This window comes from Eumetopias jubatus, unplaced genomic scaffold, assembly GCF_037043125.1.
Source record: "Eumetopias jubatus isolate StellerSeaLion01/CBP00866 unplaced genomic scaffold, mEumJub1_p1.0 scaffold_14, whole genome shotgun sequence".
NCBI classification, from domain to species: domain Eukaryota; kingdom Metazoa; phylum Chordata; class Mammalia; order Carnivora; family Otariidae; genus Eumetopias; species Eumetopias jubatus.
The window spans coordinates 95514039-95538834 of record NW_028274820.1 but is presented as its reverse complement, the minus strand read 5'-3'; the positions used below and the strand labels follow the sequence as shown (position 1 = coordinate 95538834).

Sequence of the window (24796 nt, the reverse complement as noted above, 5' to 3'; positions counted from 1 at the left end):
GGTCAAGGAACCTTTGTCCGATGTCCTTGACTGGACTTGGACATTTCCATCCTCCACCTGGTGTACGCAGAGTCCAGCTAGCCTTGATGGTCTAAGCCAAATCCCATCTCTCAAGAAGCCTTCTCCGAGTATGCCCAGCTCAAGATTATTCATATGTTTTCTGAATCCACAAAGTTTTTTGGTCTGGAACAGGTGACCTGACAATTATAGGGACCCCTTCTTGTTCTCTGTTTTAGTTTGTGTTCAGCTAGACCTCACTTTCTCCAGAACTGGTGCGGTAGTGATGTCTCCTTCAGCATCACACGCAGCACTGAGCACGAACTCCATGTCACTAGAAGAAATGGACTTCCAGGCTTTCGGGCTTTCAAGTGAAAATACGGGCTTTGAAACATAGAGGGGAATGAAGTTGATGCCACGCCCTGTCCTCCCAACCTTTTCCTCCTCCTAAACCGTTCTGATGGCTGAGGGGTTTGTGCACCTGCCCGTGTGCGCATGCGTGCCCACACATGTGCGCACCTACCCATGTTTCACTGGGCACCTTGGGTTTCAGGAAGCATTTTTATATTCACTGAAACTCTGCACTGGAATAATACCCTCTCTGCAGGATTATTTTGAAAAGCGATAATAAATGTGAAAAGGCTTACAGAAGTTGAAATTGCTTTCTATACATAAGGTATAATATTAGAAATGGAAGGCTTTAAGTGAGGGTGAGGAAAAATTGTTCTGGAGGACAAGAAAAAAATGAAGTTGCTGTTTTCCTCTCCATCACCCATTCCACGTTCCCCCCAGGCCCCGGCCCCGCCCCAGGGTAAATGCCACACCAGGAAGCAATTGCTCCCAGAGGAAGGACTCACTCAGGACTCTTGATTCTGTGGACTTTGTGGAACCAGAACCACAGGATTTGGAAGATCTCAGAATACATTTCTGAGACAGATCCTCCTCAGTAACGGAACTTATCTTCGGGCTCAGAGAGGTTACAGTGTCTAGCAAGGGTTACATGATGACATTGGTGGAGAAGCCTGTAAGCCTGTGGTTCAACCAGGATGGGTAAAAGGAAGCAGCCCCAATAGCAGTGTTGGGAATCCATAAGTAACAGGAGCTGGGGACCTTTTCAAGCTGCCACAAAGCTTCTGACCTGGTTCCTCTGGCATATAGGGGCGGCGTCTAGAATTCTCCCACACTCATTTATTAAACACCTAGTATACAGTGGGCTGTTAAGAGTTATCTTTTTATCATTTTTAGTCTACAGAGTACAGTTTCCTTTTTTTTTTTTTTTTTTGGTTAAAACACTACCACCATTCTTTCTCACAGGGAAGCCATTCTGAGATCCTACAGATTCATTCAGACATAGGCCGCTGACTCAAACCAAGTCTCAGGTGTTGTAACTTCTGTACCTCGAGGCCGTGATCACAAACGTGTGCAAATACGTGCGGCACAGAACATACATTATATGACCCACATGTAATCTCCAGCTAAATAATTTACTAGAGGTCCCAAAGCATATGCGACAGAGCAAATATCTGATTTTGCCGTAAAACCTGGACTGTTTGCAGAAACATCTGAGAACTATCCATTATACTTGCTCCCACTGCCCCCATTAAAAAAAAATCCCCCAGAAAAAGTCACCACTGGCCCACTCCACTTTTGCCCACCTGCCCTGGGATATTTCATGCTTCATGGAGCAAAAAGTTGGGAAAATCAGAGGTGGGTGGTCTGTGGTGAGCTATGAGTTTTCCATATGATGGGCATCTATGTATGCGTGAAGAGTTCTAGAAAGACAATGAACCAAGAGTACAGCATCACATCTTTCTCAATGTGAATCTTTGGAGCTTCCTATCCATCTGGGTCTTGGTTCAGAGCTGAGAATTGGTAGGATCCAACTGGCTTCCTAACTAAACTGAGAGTGGCATCTACAGCTGTGCAGAAAGGAACATTCTCAAGCTGTGAACAGTGAGCTTCCAAGAGTAAAGCCACTTAGCACATGCCATCTTCCTGCCGCTGCTTCTCTGTTCTCTCCTTCTCTTTGTAGGCCAACCCTTTCTGGTGGATGACAATGGTCCGCAGAGCAAACGTGGAGAATCTCTAGGGTGGAGGGCAATCTTGTCCTGGGTTTCTTGCTCGGGACAAGGCTGGAAGTAATTCAAAACCTGCTGCAGACCATCACTGATGCTACAGCTTCTTGGTTGCTCTGGTCATTGATCTTCCTAAGTAGTACACAAGCCACATCACCCCCCAGGGCCAGTAGGAAGCCCAGCACAAGTAGACCTATCATTACGTAGGAATTCCTGTCTTGGTGGTCTAAGGCTCTCCTGGCCCAGAGGTACACTAAGGCAGTCTACACCCACTTCCTGGTAGGAGACCTACAGCCAACGGGGATGTGCGTGGTGGAAAGAGAACTCCACCAAGAATCAGGAAATCTGAGTTCTGGTCCCATCCCTGGCCCATGAAGTGGGCAGATCACCTCATCTCTGGCAGTGATCCCTCAACCATGCAATACACAGAGGGAAGGGCCAGATCTCTGTGATCCTTCCAGTTAAGTGATGCCCTGACTCTTGGTATGGGGGTGAGATGGTTCCATTCTCTCTGAACTGCTCTAGGATGGGCTGCCAGTTATTCTGTCAAACACAAGCCACCTGGAGAGAAGACACTGCTGCTCACCTCCTGACATGCACAGAAGGGCTGCTGGATGAGACCATTAGATGTCATTACTCGACATCAGTGTGCATATGAGGCTCTGCTCTAAATTGCCTTGATTTTAAATGTGGAAGGATGGGGGCCCAGCTATTTGAGTGTCTGGAAGAAATTGGCTCCTGAAAGAAATCTCTCAGGCTTCTACCCTTTCCGATCCGAGCCAATGCCATGTTAATTAGGACAGGAAGAGGCATGGGGTGGTAGCCAGAAGATCAGGCAAGGTTGCCACCTGGTTTGGTTTATGTCTCCATATGCCTGGCACGTTTGTTAGCTTGGGCTGGCCTTCCTCTGAGCTGATGTCACCTCACCGCTGGGTCACTGAATACATATATAGTTTTATATGGATCAAATACTGATATGTAATATTTACAACGTGGCAGGCACTGTTGCAAGTGCTTTACACATGTTAGCTCTTTTAATCCTCCAAGCGACCTTATGAGGTGTGGGTAAGGAACGTGAGGCACAGAGAGGTTAAGGAGATTGCCCAAGGTCACACAGCTAGTGAGTACGGGAGCCAGGATTCAAATCCACGCCTTGGCTGCTTGTTATGTCGGCTCTCATTTTTCGTGCATGTGGATGGTCTCTGGGGCTGGACTGTAAGCATTATAAGCAGAGAAGTCCTCTTCTTCCCCTATACACAGTGGTGCTTCAGTAAGACCCATCGACTAGGTTGGGAGAAGAACCTCCGTCGTGACCAAAGGCGGCCCCGAGGAGGTTCTGGGAACCACTCAGACTCATGGCTCAGATAATAAAACTCTCACTGCTGAATTCTTCAGAGAACTTGGAAGACCTTTCATAACCTGTACACAGCTTCATTCCTTACTTGTGCCACGGAGGGGGGTGAGCTCCTGCGGAGGAACAGGAGTTTCCTAGCAGGTGTAGGGTGGGGAGGTCTAGAAAGGAAATGAGTCAAGATCACAGCTTTAACTTTCTTTCAGTAAGACTGTAGCTTCGCAGCTGGCCAGAAGCTAAGTGGACAGAGCAAGCTGGTGGTCAGAAGAGGACCCCCAGCAGCTCAGTGTGGACCCCAGCCCATGGAAAGGGTCCTCCCCTCCCATCAGCTCCTCCTGGCTCATCCATGGGTCTCAACCTGGGCACCTCTTTCCACCTATCCTGGAGATTTCGGGGATGATAATTACTCATCTTGGCTTTCCGAACTCATACTCTCGTGAGAAAAGAGTCACAGAAAGGAGGCCAACAGGGCAAAAACACGTCAGCTTTATTACTGATAAGGCTATAGCATGGCAACTGTGGCTTGACCCCTGGCCACATTCAAGGGCACCCATACTTTCCCCCAGGCTGACATTTTAGGATGATTCGCCTAAGGGGACATTCGGGTTTGCAAAGCAGATACACTCACCCTGAAGTGTTGACTCACACTGGTAGGCCCAGAAAAGAGAGACAAATAGGCCTCGACCTGGGAATGCTGCCCACGTGGAGAAGCAAGCAGGGGCAGGGGACCCAGATGGTGCTAGGCCTCATAAGCTCAGCCTCTTGGCCAGCCTCAGCCGAGAAGTCAGTTCCCTCTTCTCCCTTGGGAAATAGAGTCTTGAAAGGTGGCGTGTCTTCCTGAAGAGAGAGCTTTCCTACTTTATGGGCCCCGATGGGAATGCTGAGATCGGGAGATAACTGTCCAACTGCCCCTTGGCCATACGGGCTCAGGCACCATAAAAAGCTGGACCCAGAGGCTTCTGGGAAATGTGATGGCAATGGCACTTGTCTGAAAATGGTAAGAGCTGAGCCAGAGGGGGTACTTTCATTAAATAAATTGTAGCCTGGAAGTATGGTGGGATCTTTAAGAAATTCCTAGGTTTTGTTAGGGGGAGGAGCGCGAAGGACACAGCTATTGGCGTTCCTTCCCGCCCAGGGCCGAAATTGGGGGGGTCAAATGTCACACTAGATTTACATTTTACCTTCACATAAAGCTGCTTACGCATTCTTTTTTTAGATAAAAAGGATTCTTTTTTGCTTCATTCACGACAGAGCTTAGTTACACAGAGAAAGAGAAAAACAGAAATGTATTAATGACATGTGAAGTCCTAAATGAGAACGAATAAAGAAAGACTTGGCACACTGCTTCTAGAAAGTGGCCTCAGTCCAGGTTCAGTTGATTGATGGCATAAAAGCCTTTGGAGGGCAACAGTTAAGGGCAAGTTGACTTGATTCTTCCTTCAGCCTCAATCTCTAGCCCCTCTTGAGGCTGCTCTGGAGTCCCTGGCACAGAAAGGTCCTCTTTCTCTGGGCACCCACAGCCCCTCTGTTACGGCACCCACCACTCTTTCTCCACCACTGCTTGGGTGGCCCTTAAGGACAGGGACCATCCATGTCCTTATCTGTGTGTCCTGGATGCTAGCACAATGCCTAGCATGCAGTAGGCACTCAATGTTTAGTGAGTTGCACTTAGTTTGTAAAGCAGATAATTAAGAAGTGCTATAGAACAGTCTTCAAATATTTGAAAGACTGTTGGAGGAAGATGGTCCTGACTTTAATTTTTGTTACGTTAGCAGAAAGGACCCAAGTCCAATACGTCAAAGTTACCAGAAACCATATTAAGATTTAAAACTTATTTTAAATGACCACTGGAGGAGCCAGCAAGGAAGAGGTCCCCTGCTACCATGGAGACTCTGACCCAGAGGGAACATAGGAAATTATCGCAATCTCTGCTCCCAGAGATATTCACAATGAAGTAAGTGCCATCAAGATGGTACAAAGTGATGCCTGAGTTCAGAGGCAGAGTCTGGTTTTTAGTTAAGCTGATTCAAAAGGTTTCTAGAAGATGCTGAGTGCGCACTGAGCCTTGAGGAAGCAGAGGACTTCATCGGGCCGAGTGGGGTGGCACGGAGGGAGGCGACAGCAGGTGGTGTGGAGGGAGTACAGGACGTGTGGCTGAAGGTGAGGCTGGGGCAAGATTGTGGCCAACTTAAACTCCAGGCTGGCGATGCTGACCTTTACTCGATAAGCAACATGGAACCCCAGAATGTTTCCATCAGAGAAATGACATGGCAGGAGGCGTATTTTTAGAAAGACAGAATGGTGTATAAAGGTTGAATTAAGTGGAAAGTCAGGAGATGAACATTTATGCGATACACATCCTCTGCTAGATGCTTTTCCTACATATTGTTTCATTTCATCCACACAAAAACCACACAGCGTAGGCGACACCCCCTCAGTTTTACAGATAAGAAGATGGAGGCTCAGAGTTTGGGGACACAGACGTCCACCCAGGGCTAAATGACTGGCCGACACTAGCATTGTACTAAGGGCCCCAGTAGCGCTCAGGGAATGGACATGAGCGAGAGAGCCACAAAGAATATGGCAAAGGAGATACTGGCAGGTGCTGACAGTTGATGCTAAGGTAGGGGTGATACTGGAAAAGTGAACAATGACTCAGAGGTGACTGGCAGATTCCTGTGCTGTGGAAGGCAAGAAAAGCAGCTCATTTCATTGGGAGAAGGGAAAGGACAGAAGCTGACATTTGTCAGGCACCCACAGTAAGCCAGGCGCTTGGCACGTACACCACAAACATAAAGCACACGCGTACCATAGAGAGAGAAAGCACAAGTCTAGTCCAAGGCATGTTTGAGGTTCCAGAAGGGTGGAGACGTCCAGAGAACAGTTAAAAACATGAGGCTGGAGCTCAGAATGGGCCATTCAATACCAGTTCCAGACTCATCCATGCAGCGGTCATTGTCACTGTGAGAGCAGATACTGGTGACAAGGAGACATATTTGTAGGGAAAAAGAAAAAAGAGCATTGAAGGCCACATTTACAGATAAAGCAAAGAGCAAAGAGAACAGAAAAGGCACCGAAGAAAGGAAAAATCATGAGCGTGTTGTCATGGAAGACAAGAGATGAGAGTCTGAGCAACAGAGACAGGTAAATCCATGTGAGGTCAGAAAGAGGAGGCTCGAGGACAGGCGACAGGCGGAACAGCCAGGAGGAAGCAGGACTCCAAGAAAGGAGCTTCTGAGACATGGTGGGAACAGAAACCAGACTTCAAGAGACGAGGGGGGTTGGTGGTGGAGCTATAGGAGTAACAGCCCCAAGCTCTGTCTCCTGTCTAGAGCGTACGAAAAGATAAGGCTCTCGGCCGAAGACGCTCATTTCCTTATTTCTCCAGGAAACCTCCCTTCAACAGAATCAGCCTTATCTTCTCTGCCACCCCAAGAACAACGGTCTTCATCCACCATGATGCGAGGTGTGTGTGGGGTCTTCCCTCACCCGATCAGGTCACGAGTGGCTTGAGGGTCATAAATACCACTTAATTTTTATTTGAGAGAGAGCACTGCATGGTAAGTACAAACCTGGCCTGGAGAGTCGAATAGACTTGAGTCAGAATCCTGGGTCTGGGAACCATGCGACCTTAAACTCTCGAAGCAAGCACTAGGAACCACAAAGAAGGTAAGAGCCAGTGATAAACCAAGCACATGAATAAACACGTAGGAAGTGCTCATTACATGCCGGACAATGTTCAGCACGGTCCACTTCTTAGTGATTTCTTTAGCACGACCCTAGAAGGCAGCTACTATCTCACGGGTGGTGAAACTGTGGTTGACCCTCATCACATCTGGACTTACTGCTATTGTTGACACTCCGGTAGTAGAAGTGACTCCCTTCTTGGCCTCTCTACCCCTCTGCCTCCTGTCCTGCCCCCAAACAAATACCTGCCTGCCCCTTACCCGTGGGCAGGACCATTCCGGTAGGCTTGCGAGTAAGCCTGTCTGCCTGGCTGGTTAATTCCTCAGGCTGCTTCTCTGTCCCAGGTGGGCTCGCCCAGGAGCCTTTCCTTTTCTTCCACACGTCCCGGGAACAGAGAAGAAAGAGTGGGAATGAACCTGAAGACCTTAGTTTCAGGCTTGCTTTGTGGCTCCCTGGGCCTAGTCTGTGCTCTACAAAATTAGGGCTGATGGAGAGATGAAAGCATTAATGTCTGAACAACATCTACCACCGAGGGAGAACAGATGCTCTGGAATGTGGGCTCCTCTCTCCCGCTCTGCCTCTCCCACCCGCCTCCTCTGGGCCTTTGGAAGTCCATGGAGGCCTCCCTCGCCCTTCCTTTGGAGCTCTGTGAACTGCCAGGGTCACCCAAATCATAACTGATCCCCCTTCTGCCCTTTTTGCGTGGCCAGCACCTCCTCCCTGGGTGGGTGGATTGAAGCTCTCCTTGCCCTCTTTCCTGCTGAAAATTCAGACCCAGAATTCTTTTGTTTTCACTAATTTGCATTTTAAAGGTGTCAGTCATTAAAAGGAAAACTGCTCTTTTCTCACACCAATGGGTCTAGGTGTCTGATTCTTCTCTAAGACTGTGAGCAACTCCCAGGCACTGGGTTTTATCTTATGCAGTACCTAGTACCGAGTGGGTACTTGACAGCTGGTTGTTTATTTAATGAATGATGTGCAATGAGTGGCTTCTAATGGTTCACTAAGTTGGGGATGGGCAGGCCTCTTCACGGCCACATCTGGGATATCCTTGATCCTCCAATGGCTTCTATAGATAGGGAGAGTGCTTTTTCCAAACCCCAAGTAAGACTCGTGGTATGAGACACGATCTGATAACAGGAAAGTATTTTTGAAATCAGGAGACTTCCAGAATGTCAGGGACATAGAAGAGCTTCACACAGGCCCTCATTCTCCAATTTTATACTGGGGGATAAAAATGCACACCATTACTCACCTGTCCCCAAAGCCCAAGGTCTGTTAGGATGAAAAGTATGTCCACCAGAGCAGAATTCCTTTATCTCTCTGGGTCCATCTTCGTAAACCTTCTCCAGAGTAATGCTTTAGGGCCTTCCTGGAATCATTCTCCCACTGGTACCCCTGGGCCTTCAAGGCCGTCACCAGCCCCCCATTCAGTGGAGAGCTGAAGAGTCCAGGATTGCCAAGCTCCTCCCCACCCCCAACCATAGGGGGCATCATCAGCATCATGGCAGTGAGGTGCAGGTGTGCTGCCCTGGGCTCAGAGGTGTGCCTGCCTGTACACTGTGGGGGCTGCCCGGCCCTGCCCCCCAGCTCAAGGATCCAGGTCAGTTCATGCCAGCTTTCGGGTGCGCAGAGGGAGCAGGGGCCCTGACTCCTGTGGCCACATAATGCAACTCAGCCATCCAAGTAGTAGGGCTGACAAGATGCTTTGGGGGCAGAGCTCCCCGCCTCCCTTCCTCGGGTTTGGCTATTTCTGATGCCGCTTCTCACCTGTCCTTAACCCCCCAGGGCAGGAGAGAAGAAATTCCTCCTCATTTATAGCTGCTCCTCCATTTTGTTTCCCCAGGAGCCGCTTTTATGCCCACTAGTAGGGGTCTCTCCCTTTATTTCAGGAACGAGCATTTTTCTTTGCTTTATGACTCATTTCAAGAGCCAGAGGCTTGCCTGACAAGTTCCCTTTCCCTGAAGCTCGCACACCTCTGTAGGAACATCCTAGAAGAGCCACAGGGATGGAAGCTTTTGAAGCTGCTTTAGAAATTACCTAAGTTTCCATGGCAATCAAGCACTATGAAGTCACCACCACATTCTGGGTCTTTCTGTTTCCACTGAAAAGGCTGCTGGAGGAATCTGTTCTTTCTCCACAACCCTCCCCCCCCCCCCCCAGTAATGGAGATGGTCTTCCAGCTACCCTGCCCTCTCTCTCATCTCCTGCCTGCCCTTCCCCCATCCCACTCTTGCCAATAATCCACTGTGTGCAAGCAAGGACCCCAATTCAGTGCAGCGATGTTATGTCTACCCCAAGAAAGACAGGGTCTTGTTACCATGATAAAAGGACACCTTAGGGTGTCGGGGTCCTGGCCTGACTCTGGTCTATATTCACTGGATAATTCAGACATGCCTGTGTTGGCAGAGGCAGGCCAGTCAGGCACCAGGCTGTGGAGAAATCACTCATCCTGCGTGAGACTCCAAATCATCCACCTCACCCTCAGCCTAGACACTGAACCAAAACCATGCCTTAGCGTCTAGAGTAACCTAACTTTGCTATTCCCTTGTCTCCTTTACACTTCCAGGTCCGTCCTGCCCATGTAACTGGTTTTGACTGTTCATTACAGGAACTTCACAGAAGATCCATCGGCTTCCGCTGAAAACATCAACAGTGTGTGCTCGAAAATTTTCCCAATCCTGCTGTTTCCATCAATCCTAGACATGATCAGTATTCTCAACCAATCTCAATCAAACAGCTGCATTGAAATAAAGGCCTTAAAGCAAACTTCCAATTCTCCATCAACCCTGACCTTACCTTCCTGCTCCGGGACCCTGCCAGTTTTGCAAGGTGCTGCTCTCCCTGATGGCAGTAAGCAACAAACTCAGCTTCGTCTTATTCGCAGGCCTTTGGGCAACGTTGGGGGAGCCAGCTTTTGATCTAAGGAAAGGGGAACGCATGTCTATGTGATTATTTGGTCATCAGGGACAAGGGGTGATTTTAAGCACAGCAGACTTGGCCTAAGTTAGGGCAAAGAGGAAATGGGAGCAGAAAGAGGAAAGACCTGATTTCTCAGAACCCTCTGGAGCCCCTGCAGTGAGCGGTTGCCATGCCCTGGGGTCAGGGAGTGTGAGTGTGGGACAGGGATAGAGGCAGACCTGGCTTCATGGGCATGCCTGCTCTCATGCTCTGCTGTCACCATCTTGAAAGTCTAAATAGAAGTGGTCCCAGGTTCTCATCTTGCATCAGGCCCCGCAAATTATGTAGTTGGCCCTTGTTGGAGGGGAGGGATGCTCCCAGGTGTGCAGCAGTGCAACATTTTCAGGGGCACATGACAGTCCCCCTACCTGACCTGGCCACCCTGGGGCACAGGTACCACGCCCCACTCACAGGAACTGCCATGGGAAGTAGAAGAAGCTCCAGCTCTCGGCACCCCAGAAGGAAGCCGGATCACTGATAAATGCCACATCATATCAAGTGCTCAGCCAGGCAAGAAACCCAGGGCAATCTGTGAAATAGATAGAAGTCAGGCCAGGATGAGAGATGATGCCCCCTCAATCAATCAAACCCGTATCATGGCCTCCAAGGCCCCATATCTCTTCTCTTTGGGGAAATAATCTCCAACTCATTCTGTTCCTCTCAGAACTGTCCTCTTGCTCCACTTCCTCAGACCCAACAGGCTCATTCCCATCCCAAGTCCCCTCTCCTTGCTAGTCCTTTTGCAAGGACTGATCCTGCCAAGTCTTCCCGGGAAGACTTCTATTCAATGGAAGACTTCCATTGAAGGCTTCCATTCAAGGCTCTGTTCAACTGTTACCACCCGAGAGGCCTTCTGCCCACCCACTGCCCCCTCATCTACAGCAATGCCCCCATCCCTCTCTACCTCCCTTCCAGCTTTCTTTTTCTCCACCGTGCCCGTCACCTGGTAGCGTATATATATACTTATGGTACTTGCTTATCTGTCTCTCCAACAAGAACGTAAGCTTCATGAGGACTTTGTCCTGTTCCCTGCTCTAGCCCGTGCTTCAACAACAGGGTCTGGCGCATGACAAGCAATGACTATTTATTGAATGAATGAATAAGTAGGGTGGTGCTTAGCCAGAGAGACATCATCCGAATTCAAGCGATTTCACCTTTATCATCCCATGGCAGGGTCTTTGCATGGTGTTGCTGGTGATGGTACGGGGCTGCTGAGAGTGGAGTGTCATTGAAGGTGGTTGTTTTCACAAAGAAGTAGCTAACACAGCATCTCAAACTTTCTTGAGAACAATGCTAACCATTGTCCAAAGCCTTTCACATGAGTTAACTCTATAATTCTCACAACTACGCTTCTGGCAGGTACTATTATTAGTCCTCCTTGCAGATGGGAAAATTGAAGGAGCGAATGAATGGTCACATGGCTCCTCTGGTCCTGGACTAGTTCTTCGTGATAAAACCGTAATTCTCCCTTTTAGTTAGGATCCTAGTTCCTGAACAAGGACTTCAACCTCCAGTTAGGTGGCGGGGAATGGAGGGCGGCTCGTGGGCATGTATGGGCAGGGACATCCAAGAGACAAGGGCTGGTTCTTCCCATGAGCTCTCTTGGATACCTTCACCATCTACCCTCCTTTCCACCTCCTTCTGGGGTCTGCTTTCTGTCTTAGCATTTCCTTCTGGGAATTTAATGTCAAAGCACCGCCCTGTTCTGGGAAATATGGAGGACTGTGGCTTTGCTGAGTGTGTGGTGGGCAGGTGACAGGCATTCGGACATGGCCCTCACTGAGGAGATTTGGGTTTCCAGGGCCAAGACTGCTTCCTATTCTCCCCTAAATGCAAATCTATAATGGAGGCAGGTTCCAAAGGGTGGCAAGGGTGCAACTCCTTTCGATGTGTTCCAGCTCTTTGGGTGAAAATTAAGCCCTCCCATTGCTTGCGTTGCTGGAGTGACTGACCCTGGCCCCTCGTTCCACATTAGGCAAGGGTGCAGGTTGCACCTTAATCCTCCTGGCAATGTGTCTCCTCTCCCAAATGTCTTTGTTTTGAAGGTAATTTTCAAATGCTAATAAACACTCAAATAAGCACCTTCTGAAAGGCAAGACAGATATATTCCAGGGTATAAAGTACTTTGTGAATCTCTGCTCAGGATTTTGGAAGAAAGGTTGTAATACAAAAAGCCAGGAGGAGAGTTGTGATGTTCTAGTGAAATCTCCCACGAACCTACAAAAGCAGTTTAGCAGGGTAAGTAGATGGGTTTTATGCCCTTGTTTAGTCATGTAGTAGATTATAGATAATTCTCTGCCTACTAGAATGGACTTTACTTAGGGCTTGTGTATAACAGTAAGAGCTACCACTTATTGCGGGTTTTATAAGCTTTGCACGTGGTACGTCACTGAGTTACTGGATTTATCCTCTCCTCCAACTCAGAATACCTAATTTACATGGGCTCCCTCTTCCTACCCATGAGTCATGAAGTAATGACCCACAGTCATGAAGTTGAAGGCACGGTGCCTCCAGGACAGATAGAAATGCAGTCCTAGCCATGTTTCTAAGGAGTGCTGGAGCTGGGCGCCTGGGTGGCTCAGTCGTTAAGCGTCTGCCTTTGGCTCAGGTCATGATCCCAGGGTCCTGGGATCGAGCCCCGCATCGGGCTCCCTTCTCAGGGAGAGGCCTGCTTCTCCTTCTCCCACTCCCGCTGCTTGTGTTCCTGCTCTCACTATCTTTGTCTCTGTCAAATAAATAAATAAAATCTTAAAAAAAAAAAAAGGAGTGCTGGAGCTAGGAGTGGCAGTGGGGAGAGACTGAAGATAACCCTAGATCTTATTCTACTTTGTGGGCATCCCTAAAATCATTTCACTGCCTAATGGAAGAAGTCCCCCCCAGGCAAAACGCCTATGGCCTCAGACTTTCCATTTTAGGCTTGTACGTTCTCAGAATTGCTGGGCCTTTATCAAGATTTCTGGCTATCAGAAGAGGGGCATCTGGAGGTTCACAGCACAGCTGAACTGCTCTTCGGTGAGCCCGGCGGAGGGGGAGACATCTGGCATCGCTGGTCTGCAAATCACTGCAATCACTCAAACTTGATAGCTTGAGCTCCTTTAGGACATTCTCTTCGCTCCCCCAGGCTGACTGGGAAGGGAGAAAAGGCCACACTGGTCACAGGTGGTAGGAAAAGGACCTTTAATGATTTCCTTTTCCCATTACCACCTGTGCCCTCAATTCCGGCCATGATCTCCTCCGTATGCCCCTTTGTGCTTTGAGAAGGGAGGAGCAGAAAGGGAATGGAGCGAGATTCCAGGCCTGGCACCTGCCCAGCAGCACGGACCGGAGGCATGCCAGTGTGGGGAGATGTGCGTGTGGCCCGGAGAGCTGAACGCCCAGGCAGCAGGAAAGGCTGCTATCACAGGCCAGCCCTGGCACCAGGGATGCCACTCACTAGCGTGGGGGCCTGGGACAACTGACACAACCACTCTGCTCCGGAGACACAGGGACATCAAACTGGATGGTCCCTAAGGTCCCTTCCACTTCTAACACTCTTGAGCTCCCACTAAAGATAGAGGTCTTCATGAATTCATGTATAATGCATACCCTCCTTCCAAAGGGAATTTGAGATATTTTCTACCAGAAGTACACAGACCCTAGGACTGTTCAAATAAAGAGAGAGAGGATAAGGAATCCCATGGAAGGGGAGAAGATCAGGCCAGGAAAGGAAGATAAGGCAGGGTGCCTTCTTGATACCTGTTCCACTGAGACAAAACAAAATACTCTCTATTACACATAACTCACTTTTGCAATGCATGCATTCAACAGATATTTGAGAGTGCAGACACTGTTCCCGACCTGGGGGGTACCTCGGAGAACAAGGCAGACAAGGTTCTGGGGCTCATCATGGAACTTACATCTAAGTGGAGAGAGAGAGGCAATGAACAAATACAGAATGTTAACAACACTACAGACACCTAGTGCCCAGATTTTGGTGTCTAACACCCTTCTGCAATAAAAGGAACCGGGGCTCTTTGGAGAAATGGCAGGAAATATACAAGGGAGCCTGGAGCCCCTTGTGGTGCCAGAAAGTAGTAAGAGCTGAAAAAACAAACACCAAACAAAAAAATAACAACAACAACCAAAACCAAAACCCCACATTGATAAGATATGTCAAAAGGGCACAGGGCCACCTGACAGAGCTCCCCATGGCCAAAGCTGGAACTGAAGCAAAAAATAAACTGGTATTGGATTATAACCCAAAATAAAAAATAAGTATCCACGAGTCCACATTGACATAAATAAATGATCAAATAAATTAATAAATGGGAGAGAGAGACAAATCTCCCTTGCAGAAGAATTCCAAATAACTTATGTAGATCCTCCACCCTAAAGGAGAAAGCCCCCACTCCTCAGGTGTGTGCTGTGCCTGGTGACATCCTTCCACAGAGAACAACATGGAACCAGGGAAAACAGAGTAACTCTACAGCAGAGAAGCCCCCACACACTACTTCAGCCAGGTGATCAGGGACAATGCAACTTCCTCCGTCATGTGGACAGGATGTACCCCTAACACGATGTGATGAAATGACACTTTACCTGTGCGATTTTCCTCCCAAACCCACTACCCGGCCTAATCATGAGAAAAAAATCAGGCAAGTCCCAGCAGAGGGGCAGACTGCAGTATGGACGAGCAGTGCTCCTCAAACTGCAGAGGTCATTAAAAACAAGGACAGTCTGAGAAGTGGCCACAGCTGTGAGGAGCCTAAGGAGACGTGATAACTGGATGTACCATGCGATCCTGGATGGGAGCGTGGAAGAGAAAAAAAATATGGATATCAGGTAACAACTAAGAGAATCTGAATAAAATATGGACATTTGTTAATAATCTATCGATATTTATTCATTAATTGTCACAGACTCTGCTAACAGAAGATGTTGAGAGAGGGGAACCTTTGTGCAGGGGCAGAGGGTAACATGGGAACTCTCTGTACTACCCGCTCCATTTTTCTGTAAATCTAAAATTATAAATCTAAAAAACAGATCTATTTTTTTTTAAAAGGAGATCTGAAGGTCGGGGACTCTCTCCTGCCAGCCCCCGAACACACAAGCTTCCCTGAGTGCGGCAGCCCGGAACTGAATCCCACCGACCACACCGTGACCCTGGAAGAGGACCCTGGGCTGGGAGGGGACACCAGCCCCGGCTGACACCTCGAATGCCGTTTTGTGAGACCCTGAGCAGAGATCCCAGTTAAATTGCACCTGGAATTCTGATCTGTGGAAACTGTGAGATAATACATGTTTGCTTTAAGCCGCTAAAAAAAAAAAAAAAAAAAAATCAACCTATATATATATCAGCCAAAGAAGGCTGAATTAATTAAAATGTAGAGTGACCAGGTGGCTTCATGGATTTGGGTGGCCCAGGGAGCCCTCTCTCGGGGTGACTTCTAAGTGGGTGTGCGTCTGAGGAAGGAGCACGCCAGGAGACCCCAGCGGGGAGAGCTCTATGAGCAAAGGCATCAGTCAGCTCCAGGGCCTTGGAGTGAAGGTACGTGTGCTCTAGGCGGGAAAGGCAGCCGGTGTGGTTGGAGTGACATCAGAGTTGGGGAAAGCAGAGCAACGGGGTTGGGGGGAGGGTGGGTAGTATGAGCCAGGTTACACAGGGCTTCCATTAAGCACAGAGGGTTTGGGTACCCCTAGAACTCACATGTTGAGATTCCAACCCCCAAGGTGATGGTATTAGGAGGAGGAGCCCTTGGGAGGTGATTAGGTCATGAGGGTGGTGCCCTCGTGACTGGGATCAGCAGCCTCACAAAAGAGGCCGCACGGAGCCCCCTGGCCCCTTCCACCACATGAGGACACAGCAGGAGGACACCTGTCTATGAACCAGAAAGCGGCTCCCACCAGACGCTGGATGTGCCCGAGTACTGAGCTTGGACTTCGCAGCCTCCAGAACAGGAAGAAATAAATTTCTGTTGTTTATAAGCCATCCGATCTCGGGTATTTTGTTACAGCAGCCTGAGCCCTTAGCTTAGAAGCTAAGACAGCTTCTAAAGAGAAAGGGTAAAGAACGTGGATTTTATTTTCACTTTGACTAGAAGCCTCTGGAGCACTGGTAGCAGATGAGTGACCTATCAGACTTAGGGTTTTGAGAAAATTATGCTAACTCTGTGAAGGACTGATTGCTGGGTGCCAGAATGGAGTCAGTCAGGGCGTCTAGACAGGAGGCTCCAGGGTCAGCCGAGACGAGAGCTCACAGAGGCCGAGACCTGGGGGGTGGCAGAGATGACGGGTGTCCTCCAGGAGCGCGTGGGCAGGGCGGGGGCTGGATGTTCCCACGCAGTTCATGGATCTGTGTCCATGCGGGGTCTCCGAGGTCCCCCCGCGCGAGAATTACACGAGCCCGTAGCAGCCCCATGCTCCCCCACCGTGCTGTCTTTCCCCCGTGTCATCCTGTTCCTGAGCTTCTGAGTGCCACGATGATTCATCAAGACACTCGTCTCTGGCAGCTGCTTGGACCCAGTTGGTGCTGCGCCAGTCTGCGCTAGCGTCGCTCCCGGAGGCCCTGCCAAAGGGGAAACTGGCTCCCACCCACCCCCCAGCACCCCCCAGCCTCCTGGCCCGACAAAGCTGCCCTGCTTAATTAACAGCCTCCTCTGCGCGGAGCATTAATTCAATAATTTGTTGCTAGTTACTTCACGAGGTACAGGGTCTCCTCTGTTAAAGCTGGGCACTAGTTAAATCTGGAACAGAGGGGTGCACGGCGCGGGCCATCCTCCTTCACAGTGGAACAGAGAAGAGGCTGTTAAGAGAACTCTGCTGGCTTGTTTTTGTTTTTGTGTCTGGGCCCTGGTAGTTTCAACCAATGTCAAGTGAAATTCCACCCTTGGACTCCTGACTCCAAATTTACCTTTTTTCATGTGTGCAGACTCTTCTTCTTCCATCTGCTCACCACACCCCTGCATGGCCAGCCCCTGGCCCCCTGCTGTGGTGGGTCCCCACCAGCTGTTCCTGTAACTCAGTCTAATCCTTTGGGCCCCAGTCTGTGCTCAGTTAGATGCCTGGAATGCCAATCTGGGCGAAAGCTAGAGCTCTGAGGCCTTTTTTGTCCCACTTTGCCATAAATACCTGTAGTCTGAGTGACTGACTGTTTTGCCTTATGCATGAGGTGACTGTCACCGAAGCGGACTCTCTGAGCACTGGAACAGGCCAACCCTACAAGGTCCACTCCTAGAGGGCAAGCGCTGGTCACGTTCTGGGAGGGTTCGGTGCCGACACATGGGGTTTTATAGGTCAAAGCATCCTTTCGGGGTGGACCCCTGGGCCTCTCAGTGCTCCCTCTGCTGAGCAGGGAATGGGGGGGTAGGGCACCTTCTGCTCCTGAGTCGGCTCCCTCTTCCAGCTAACTGAGCCAAATTCACGGGGTCAGCAGCTGCTCTGGGCATCTGGACTCCCATGGCTGTGTTTGGCTTCACTGGAAAGGATACAAACCTGAGGAGGAAGACAGTGTTCTTCCACCCTTTGGAGCTTCAGCTTCCCAAAAAGGCCCCTGTTCGAGAGATCAGCCCTTCGTGGCTCTGTCCCTGTTCTCCTCCATTGGAGCCTGGCCTGATGGTGCCATGGGGTGTGTGGACACCCGTGCTCTCCCCAGCCTCTTTTGGGAGGCGATGACTCTACTTATGGACACAGGTAACAAAGCTCCAGGGTGGATGGAATGGGTTAACTCCAACCAGGACAGTGCCCCAATCAGCAAGAAACAGCTCTTAGAACAGCAACTTCTCCAAAGCCCTTCTTGATGCTAACATTTTAACATGAACTATGATTTTGCCATAAAAAAAAAAAATACAGTGCACGTCCTAGAAAGCAGATTTCGCTGAGCCCCTCAGTAACCAGGGCTCGGAGAGGTCCGTGCAGCAATAACCGGCGTCCTGTTACAGCACTTGCCTCTCTCTTGCTGCATAAGGCTTCGAGAAATAGTCGTAAGAGGTGGGAGAGTGGAGGGAAGAAAGCAGGCAAATCACGAAAGGTCTTGGCCAACGGTTCACCCCTAGAAGCATAACATTTTACCACTGGAGAGAACTTTAAAGTTCAGCTATTTCACAGGTTCTCACCCCTGCCTGCACATGGGATCACCTCCAGAAGTCCTGCTGGGACTGCTCTGGGGCGAGAGCCCAGCATCAGTATTTTTAAGAGCTCTTCAGGTGCCTGGTGTGTGCAGTGATTGAGGAGCATGACAGAGGCAAAAGGTGAGCCATGAACCCACTCATGCACCCTGTAGGGCAGGGCCTCTGACCCCTAATCAATCAAAGCTTTCAGACCGTGGCCCCAGAGCCCTGGGCCTCCTGGCTGTGCGCAGGGCTCCAGGCCCCCATACTTCCTTTGGAGAGAGTTCCCACCCATGGTCCCAGGTGAGCAGGAAGGGCCCCTGACCCCACCCTGGTCACAGCTGTGGGCCCAGCCATGGTCCCTCAGTTCTGGCCTGCTTACTGCCTGACCGATGGTGTGTGATCCGGCGAGATGGCCAATCACATACTTCCTCGGTCTCTCTGGAAGCTGACTTGAGCCACCCAGAAGGAAGCTGTCAGGAGGGTTGAAAGGTCCTGGAGGCTTAGCACCTGGGCTGGCTGTGAGCCTTCCTCGGGACCTGGAGAGAGGGGCGCGCGTGCAGGGAGCTGCAAACACCTCGAGACGGTGAGGATGAAAGAGTGTCAGCTCCCAGAGCTCGAGGATTCCTGCTCTGCCTGAGGCCTGTTTGCTCAGCTTTTCTCCGATTCCTGGGAGACCTTTCTAGAGCCTTAGAAAAGACCACTTACTGGAGCCTGTCTGTGTATCACCGAAAGTGTCTTAGAGGGAACGCTCACTACAAACAGAGCCGCTCCACTTTTATCTTTTTACGTTTCAGGGTCTGTGGGAGACTTTGAATGACTGGAGGGTGAAAACCAAAAGGTCTCCGCCATTGGCTAAAACAGAGTGCAGAGGTTGGGGCTGAGCCCAAGCCTCGCTTCACGGAGGACACGGGGCACGGACAAAGGACGGGCAGGTCCTGTGGGCCTGTATCTGAGGGAGACCATGGGCCTGTATCTGAGGGAGACCAGGAGGAGGGGTGTAGGGGCCGCTAGAGAGCCCTCCTCGCTCCCCCGGGACCGCAGGTGTGGTACATCTGACTCTGGGGCACAGGGCTCGGTCAGCCTGGAAAGCCTCATCTTGTCTCTGGCTCATTATGGCTGTGTGTCAGGGGTATGGGGGCAAACAGTCGGGCCCCAGGACGAATCCCGCAATTCTCTTCTGCCAACCGCCGGCTCAACTAGCCCTCAGGCGTCTCTCCCTGCAGCCAGAGACAGTAGCCGCCTTTCTGCAGGCTCCCATCTCTGCCCAGAACCCCTGCGTCAGGCACTTCACAAAAGGGGACCCGAGCTGGCCATAATAAGCATGTGGCCCCTAAAGTCTAACAGACGTTATTTGCATATGGAGGACTCGCTTTCCTGTCTTCCCATAAATACGACCAATTCCGGCTGTCCAAGCCCAGCTCCCCTCCACCCAGCTCCACGCGGTGCACCAACCCACTTCTCCTTCCGGAGTAGACCCGAGGGGGAGCTTCAGCTCTGGACCGACACTGCAGGGAAGAGAGAGGCGCACGCAGAGTGTGTACCAACCTGACTTCCCGTGGACTGGAACCTGTTTCTGCCCAGCCATACAGTTCTCTGTATCTACAACCTTTTATAGGGACGCTGGGCCAGTTCGGTGGCCGCGACACCAGCAGAGAATAAGGGAGACAGATGTAAGAGAAGGTCTAGCCCTGTCTACCACCCTCAGACTGCCTTATTTGGCAACGGTAGCAGCATTGAGGACTCATAAATCAAGGGTGAAGATAGGCTTCTGAAAAGGAAATTGCCCAGCTTCCCTCCCCCACCCCACAAAGCCCGATATGTGCATAAAATGCCGGAGCATTTTCTGAGGTCGTGCTCTCTCTGGGTCTGATACTTCTCTCCGCGCCGCGGCCACCCCATCTTTCGCACGCCAGGCTGTCAGGGTGAAGGATCACATCTTATTAGCCTTTGCATCCCCAGAAGCTGGTACAGTGGCAGAGAGCTACAAGGAACTCAAAAACTGTTTGATGAACGAATGAACGAATGTCCCCTGGCCACTCTCCCAGAATCCCAGGAGCCAGGACTTTTGCCCCCCAAGAGGCCCCCAAGCCTGCGGCCTTACCTCCCATGAGGAAGAGAAGCCCTGCCACATACTGCATAAGGCCTCGGTCCCAGCAGCAGCCCAGCACGCCGACGATCCAGCCGAAGAGAATGATGGCCACCGCCATGCCCATGAAGCCGGCTGTCATCCTGCGCAGGTCTGTGGGGAAGCAGTGGGACAGAGGTTAGCTTCAGAACCTAGAACTCAGGGCCAAGGTGCATCCTGGCCCTGGGCAGAAGTGGGGAGCGGGAAGGCAGCCTACCCTTCTCAGACAGGTTTGTACAACTGAGCTCCCTTGGTAAAGGAGAGCGCCCCCGTTCGTAGCTATCCTCGCGTGCAAAAAGCAGGCCAGGACAGCTGGGTTCATAAGCATCGGGGGAGATCGTCATCGTCACTGGTGTCATTTCTTCTTTCTTTTTTTTTTTTTAATTTTTTTATGGTTATGTTAATCACCATATATTACATCATTAGTTTTTGATGTAGTGTTCCATGATTCATTGTTTGTGCATAACACCCAGTGCTCCACGCAGAATGTGCCCTCTTTAATACCCATCACCAGGCTAACCCATCCCCCTACCCCCCTCCCCTCTAGAACCCTCAGTTTGTTTTTCAGAGTCCATCATCTCTCATGGTTCGTCTCCCCCTCTGACATACTCCCCTTTTCTTCCTCTCCTGTTATCTTCTTCTTTTTCTTTTTTCTTAAAATATGTTGCGTTATTTGTTTCAGAAGTACAGAACTGTGATTCAGCAGTCTTGCACAATTCACAGCGCTCACCGTAGCACATACCCTCCCCAATGTCTATCACCCAGCCACCTCATCCCTCCCACCCCCAACCCCTCCAGTAACCCTCAGTTTGTTTCCTGAGAATAAGAATTCCTCCTATCAGTGAGGTCATGTGATACATGTCTTTCTCTGATTGACTTATTTCACTCAGCATAACACCCTCCAGTTCCATCCACGTCGTTGCAAATGGCAAGATCTCATTCCTTTTGATGGCTGCATAATATTCCATTGTGTATATATACCACCTCTTCTTTATCCATTCATCTGTCGATGGGCATCTTGGCTCTTTCCACAGTTTGGCTATGGTGGACATTGCTGCTATAAACATTGGGGTGCACGTACCCCTTCGGGTCCCTACATTTGTATCTTTGTGGTAAATACCCAGTAGTGCAATTGCTGGATCGAACGGTAGCTCTAATTTCAACTGTTTGAGGAACCTCCATACTGTTTTCCAGAGGGGTTGCACCAGCTTGCATTCCCACTGGTGTCATTTCTTATACACCTCCTTGGTGCCAGGTGTAGCACTGTCCTTCCCAAGCAACTGGCTCAACCGTTTGAGACAGGTACTGTCTTTATCCCTATTTGAAAAACGGAGTGAACTGCTGAAAGCCATACAGTGAACGAGTGGCAGAACAGGACATCAAGCCCAGATCTGTATGGTTCCTGGGCGCTACCCTTCTTATCTCCTTCTGGGCATCATCCACCTCTTGGGGAGAAATGGGCCTTTGGAGGAAGGCGAGGTCTTGGCAGGCTGACTGCACCTGCCAGGAGCTCCCTCCCTTCCCTCCAGGGTCGGCTGGGCTCCCAGGGGCTCAGCTTTCCCTGCATGTGGGGCTGCAGGGGGAGAGCCACACATCCTGCTCTCACACGGAGCCCCTGGGCAGGCCTCTTCCGCTTCCAGGACCCAGGTCAGCCCAGCTTTCTGGGTCTGGCCTTTCCCTGTCCCACACCTCACTGACTCCGCCGTACAAAGCCGACGTAGGTACCAGGCAGGAGAAGGGCTGTCCAGAATGGCAGTATTTTTAGTGGAAGAGCGAGGGCAGAGCCGCTCTCACATCTCAGCCTCCCTCATTCAGCACCTTGCCCTTGGCTCTCTCCACTGCCCTCCACTGCGCGCCCCCACCAGCCTCCCACGCCCTCCTTGGCATCCAGCCTTCTTACCCCCTTCTGGGTAACACCCTAGCTGCTTGTCCTTGACTCCCCCCACTCTGCCCCAGCGCCCACCGGCCTGCAGCTCCCTGTCCACCTCTGTGGTCCGTGTGGAGCCCAGCTGCCAGCCCCAGGCTCAGCCCCAGTCCTGCCAATGAGGCTAAATAGGAGCAAGCCATCTGCCCCGCCTCTGCACCCAGGGGCTTGCCAGAGCAGCCTGGAGGACCCCATGGGCATTCCCCTCCCTCAACAGGAGGGAGGGAGAGTGAGGGTAGAGGGGAGGGCACTCGACAACAAACTACATACATCCACACCCCAGGGAAGCCTGGGTCGAGCTCATCTCATCCCTCACAAGTCCCCGGCAGGTTTCTGCAGACCCCGAGGGCCCCATCCCCTCTGTTCCTCTCCCACTTCAGTCACCCCCATCAGGAGCCATGGCAGACCCTGGCACAGTTAGGCCAGAGAACTCTCAGTCTTCTCCCCTCGGAAGAGGGGTTCGGTCCACGCTCCTTGACCTGACACGGACGATGAGACGCTGGCAAACCCTCCCCTCCCAGGAGGAGCTGGCTGGGGCGTGGGGTGGGGGTGGGGGCAAAGGAGAACAGCCTGGATGGGAAGCAGGACAGGACCCTGTGGCAGAGGCAGAAATCCATCCACGGACTTCTGCCACGGATCTCATCCACAGAATCCATCCAGGTTCCTGCTCTAGCTGCTCTCCTCGGTCCTCGCCTCTCCAGCCCGGAATGCCTACCCTGGCCAGGGAGACATAATAACCATTATAGTCACTGATGGGAACTGCCAGGGCTGCCTAATTACCATGCAATTACCAGGCCACACTACGCAGATGGCGCCGATCGCTGATGTGGCCGGGGAAGCTTCCCGGCCCGGCTCCCTGCTTCCGTGCTCAGGCACCCACAGCCCTCTGGAAAGGAGAGGTGCAGTCTTGCCAGGCGCACAGGCACTCAGCCTGGGAGCTAACTGCCGTGGTCGTGCTGGCCCCCATCTCCCCACACGTTTCTTCTGCTGCCACCTGCTCAGCCCGTCTTCCTTCGCCGCCACCCACGGTCCTTCGAGTGAGCCAGGCCCGAGCTGCCTCCTTGGTAGAGAAGAAATCCCCCCTTGACGTGTGAGTCCATCTGGGCTGACCCCTGGAAATGCTTCATCCACTCTCCACTGTAGTCAAGGGCAAGGAGGCGGCGGGAGTGGGGAAGGAAAGGTCGGTATTTTTGGAATAAAGTAGGTTCATATCCCCCTTAAGCACATCAAGAAATTTCGTTCTGTGCCCCTGTGAGACCACTGGTTCCCTTTTCAGTGCATGAGGGGCTTCTGAAATCTTGGCCCATTTGGCAGCACTGGAGACAGACAACATCGCTGAAGCCACAGAGCCCCCTCCCCCCGCCAACCACTGCACTTGGCCTTGCTCATGGGAAGGCCTTCCTGATCTTCAGGCTCTGCAGATCCAAGGGAGCAAAAGTACTGCCTGGGGGATCACGTGGACAGTGTGTCCTGTAAGGCGTGCGCCCTTGGGCCTGGAATGGACAAAGGGGGCGGGACAGGAAAAGGAAATGCAATTGGAGGAAGTGGGAAGGTCATCATGGTTGCAAGAGGAAAGCCAAGTCTAGGACTTAGAGGAAAGGCAGAGAGCCAGGGGCATGAAGAAGATGATTTCTCTTGCAAAAGTTCTGAGACAGGGAACTGTCACCTGTGTCCCAGGTCTGAGAGGGGCTGTGGCCCTCGGGCACAGATTAGGGGCACTTTGTCAGCAAAAGCTGAGGGCCGGGCTAAGTTGTTGATCTGGAAAGCAGGATGAAGACCAGAGGTCAGGCCCAAATACTTTCACTGGCCAGGAGGATTTTTACCGTCACCGCGTGAGGCTGAATTTGCAGAGCCATGCATGTGTGGTTGGGTATTTTGTCCTCAGACCTATGTAGTAATTCAGTGCAGCCACCACAACAGCTTGCAAGGGATACAGGACAAGAAATAGTCCTATCTTCCAGACAGGAAAGCAAGATCCAAAGAAGTTAAATAATTTTTCGACAAACCAGTGACATAAAGGAAGAGTGAGTTGTGTGGGAAAATAAAATTAATAACGCAGTTAAAGACCTGCTGGGTTGTCATGGCAATTGAACAAATGTATCGAGCATTTCTTCCTCCCAGATATGCTGAGAACTACAGTTCCGTGATTTTTTTCCCCCCCAAAGATAGGCATCCACAAGGACGGGCAAGCATGACAGGAAACAACCCAGGACCAGAAGCGGCAAAGCTGGTGGACGGTGCACTTGGGTAGAGCCCAACTAGATGCCACCGTGGGCAAGCTGCAAACCAACCCACCGCGGCGCCCAGAGACCCATGAACGGGCAGCCTCAGGTTCTTCTGGATCAGGCCATTAAGTTACCCAGAGGGGAGGAGCATAAATAACCAGGATTTGGTGGAAGCCGTGGGAGATTGAACTAGATCCCTCGATCCCCTCACCCACCCCACAATGCTGGGGTGTCCCCACCCCTCCCCTCCCCGGGGGGGTAGAGTGGGGGTACCTAGCACTGCGGTTGACAAGCTCAGCGAGGCTCACTCCACGTAGGTGATTAAGTGACCGTTCACATACAGAATGTTGAATGCTTGCCCCT

The 24796-nt window shown here is 51.0% G+C and overlaps 1 protein-coding gene across 1 annotated transcript in view; it reads right to left on the bottom strand.

Moving 5' to 3' along the window:
* Positions 1–24796, bottom strand: part of TMEM178B (transmembrane protein 178B) — a 332799-nt gene that overhangs the window by 9554 nt on the left and 298449 nt on the right. The window contains exon 3 of the mRNA XM_028106396.1: positions 20261–20398. Coding sequence (XP_027962197.1) covers positions 20261–20398 — 138 coding nt within the window. The remainder of the gene's footprint in view (positions 1–20260; positions 20399–24796) is intronic.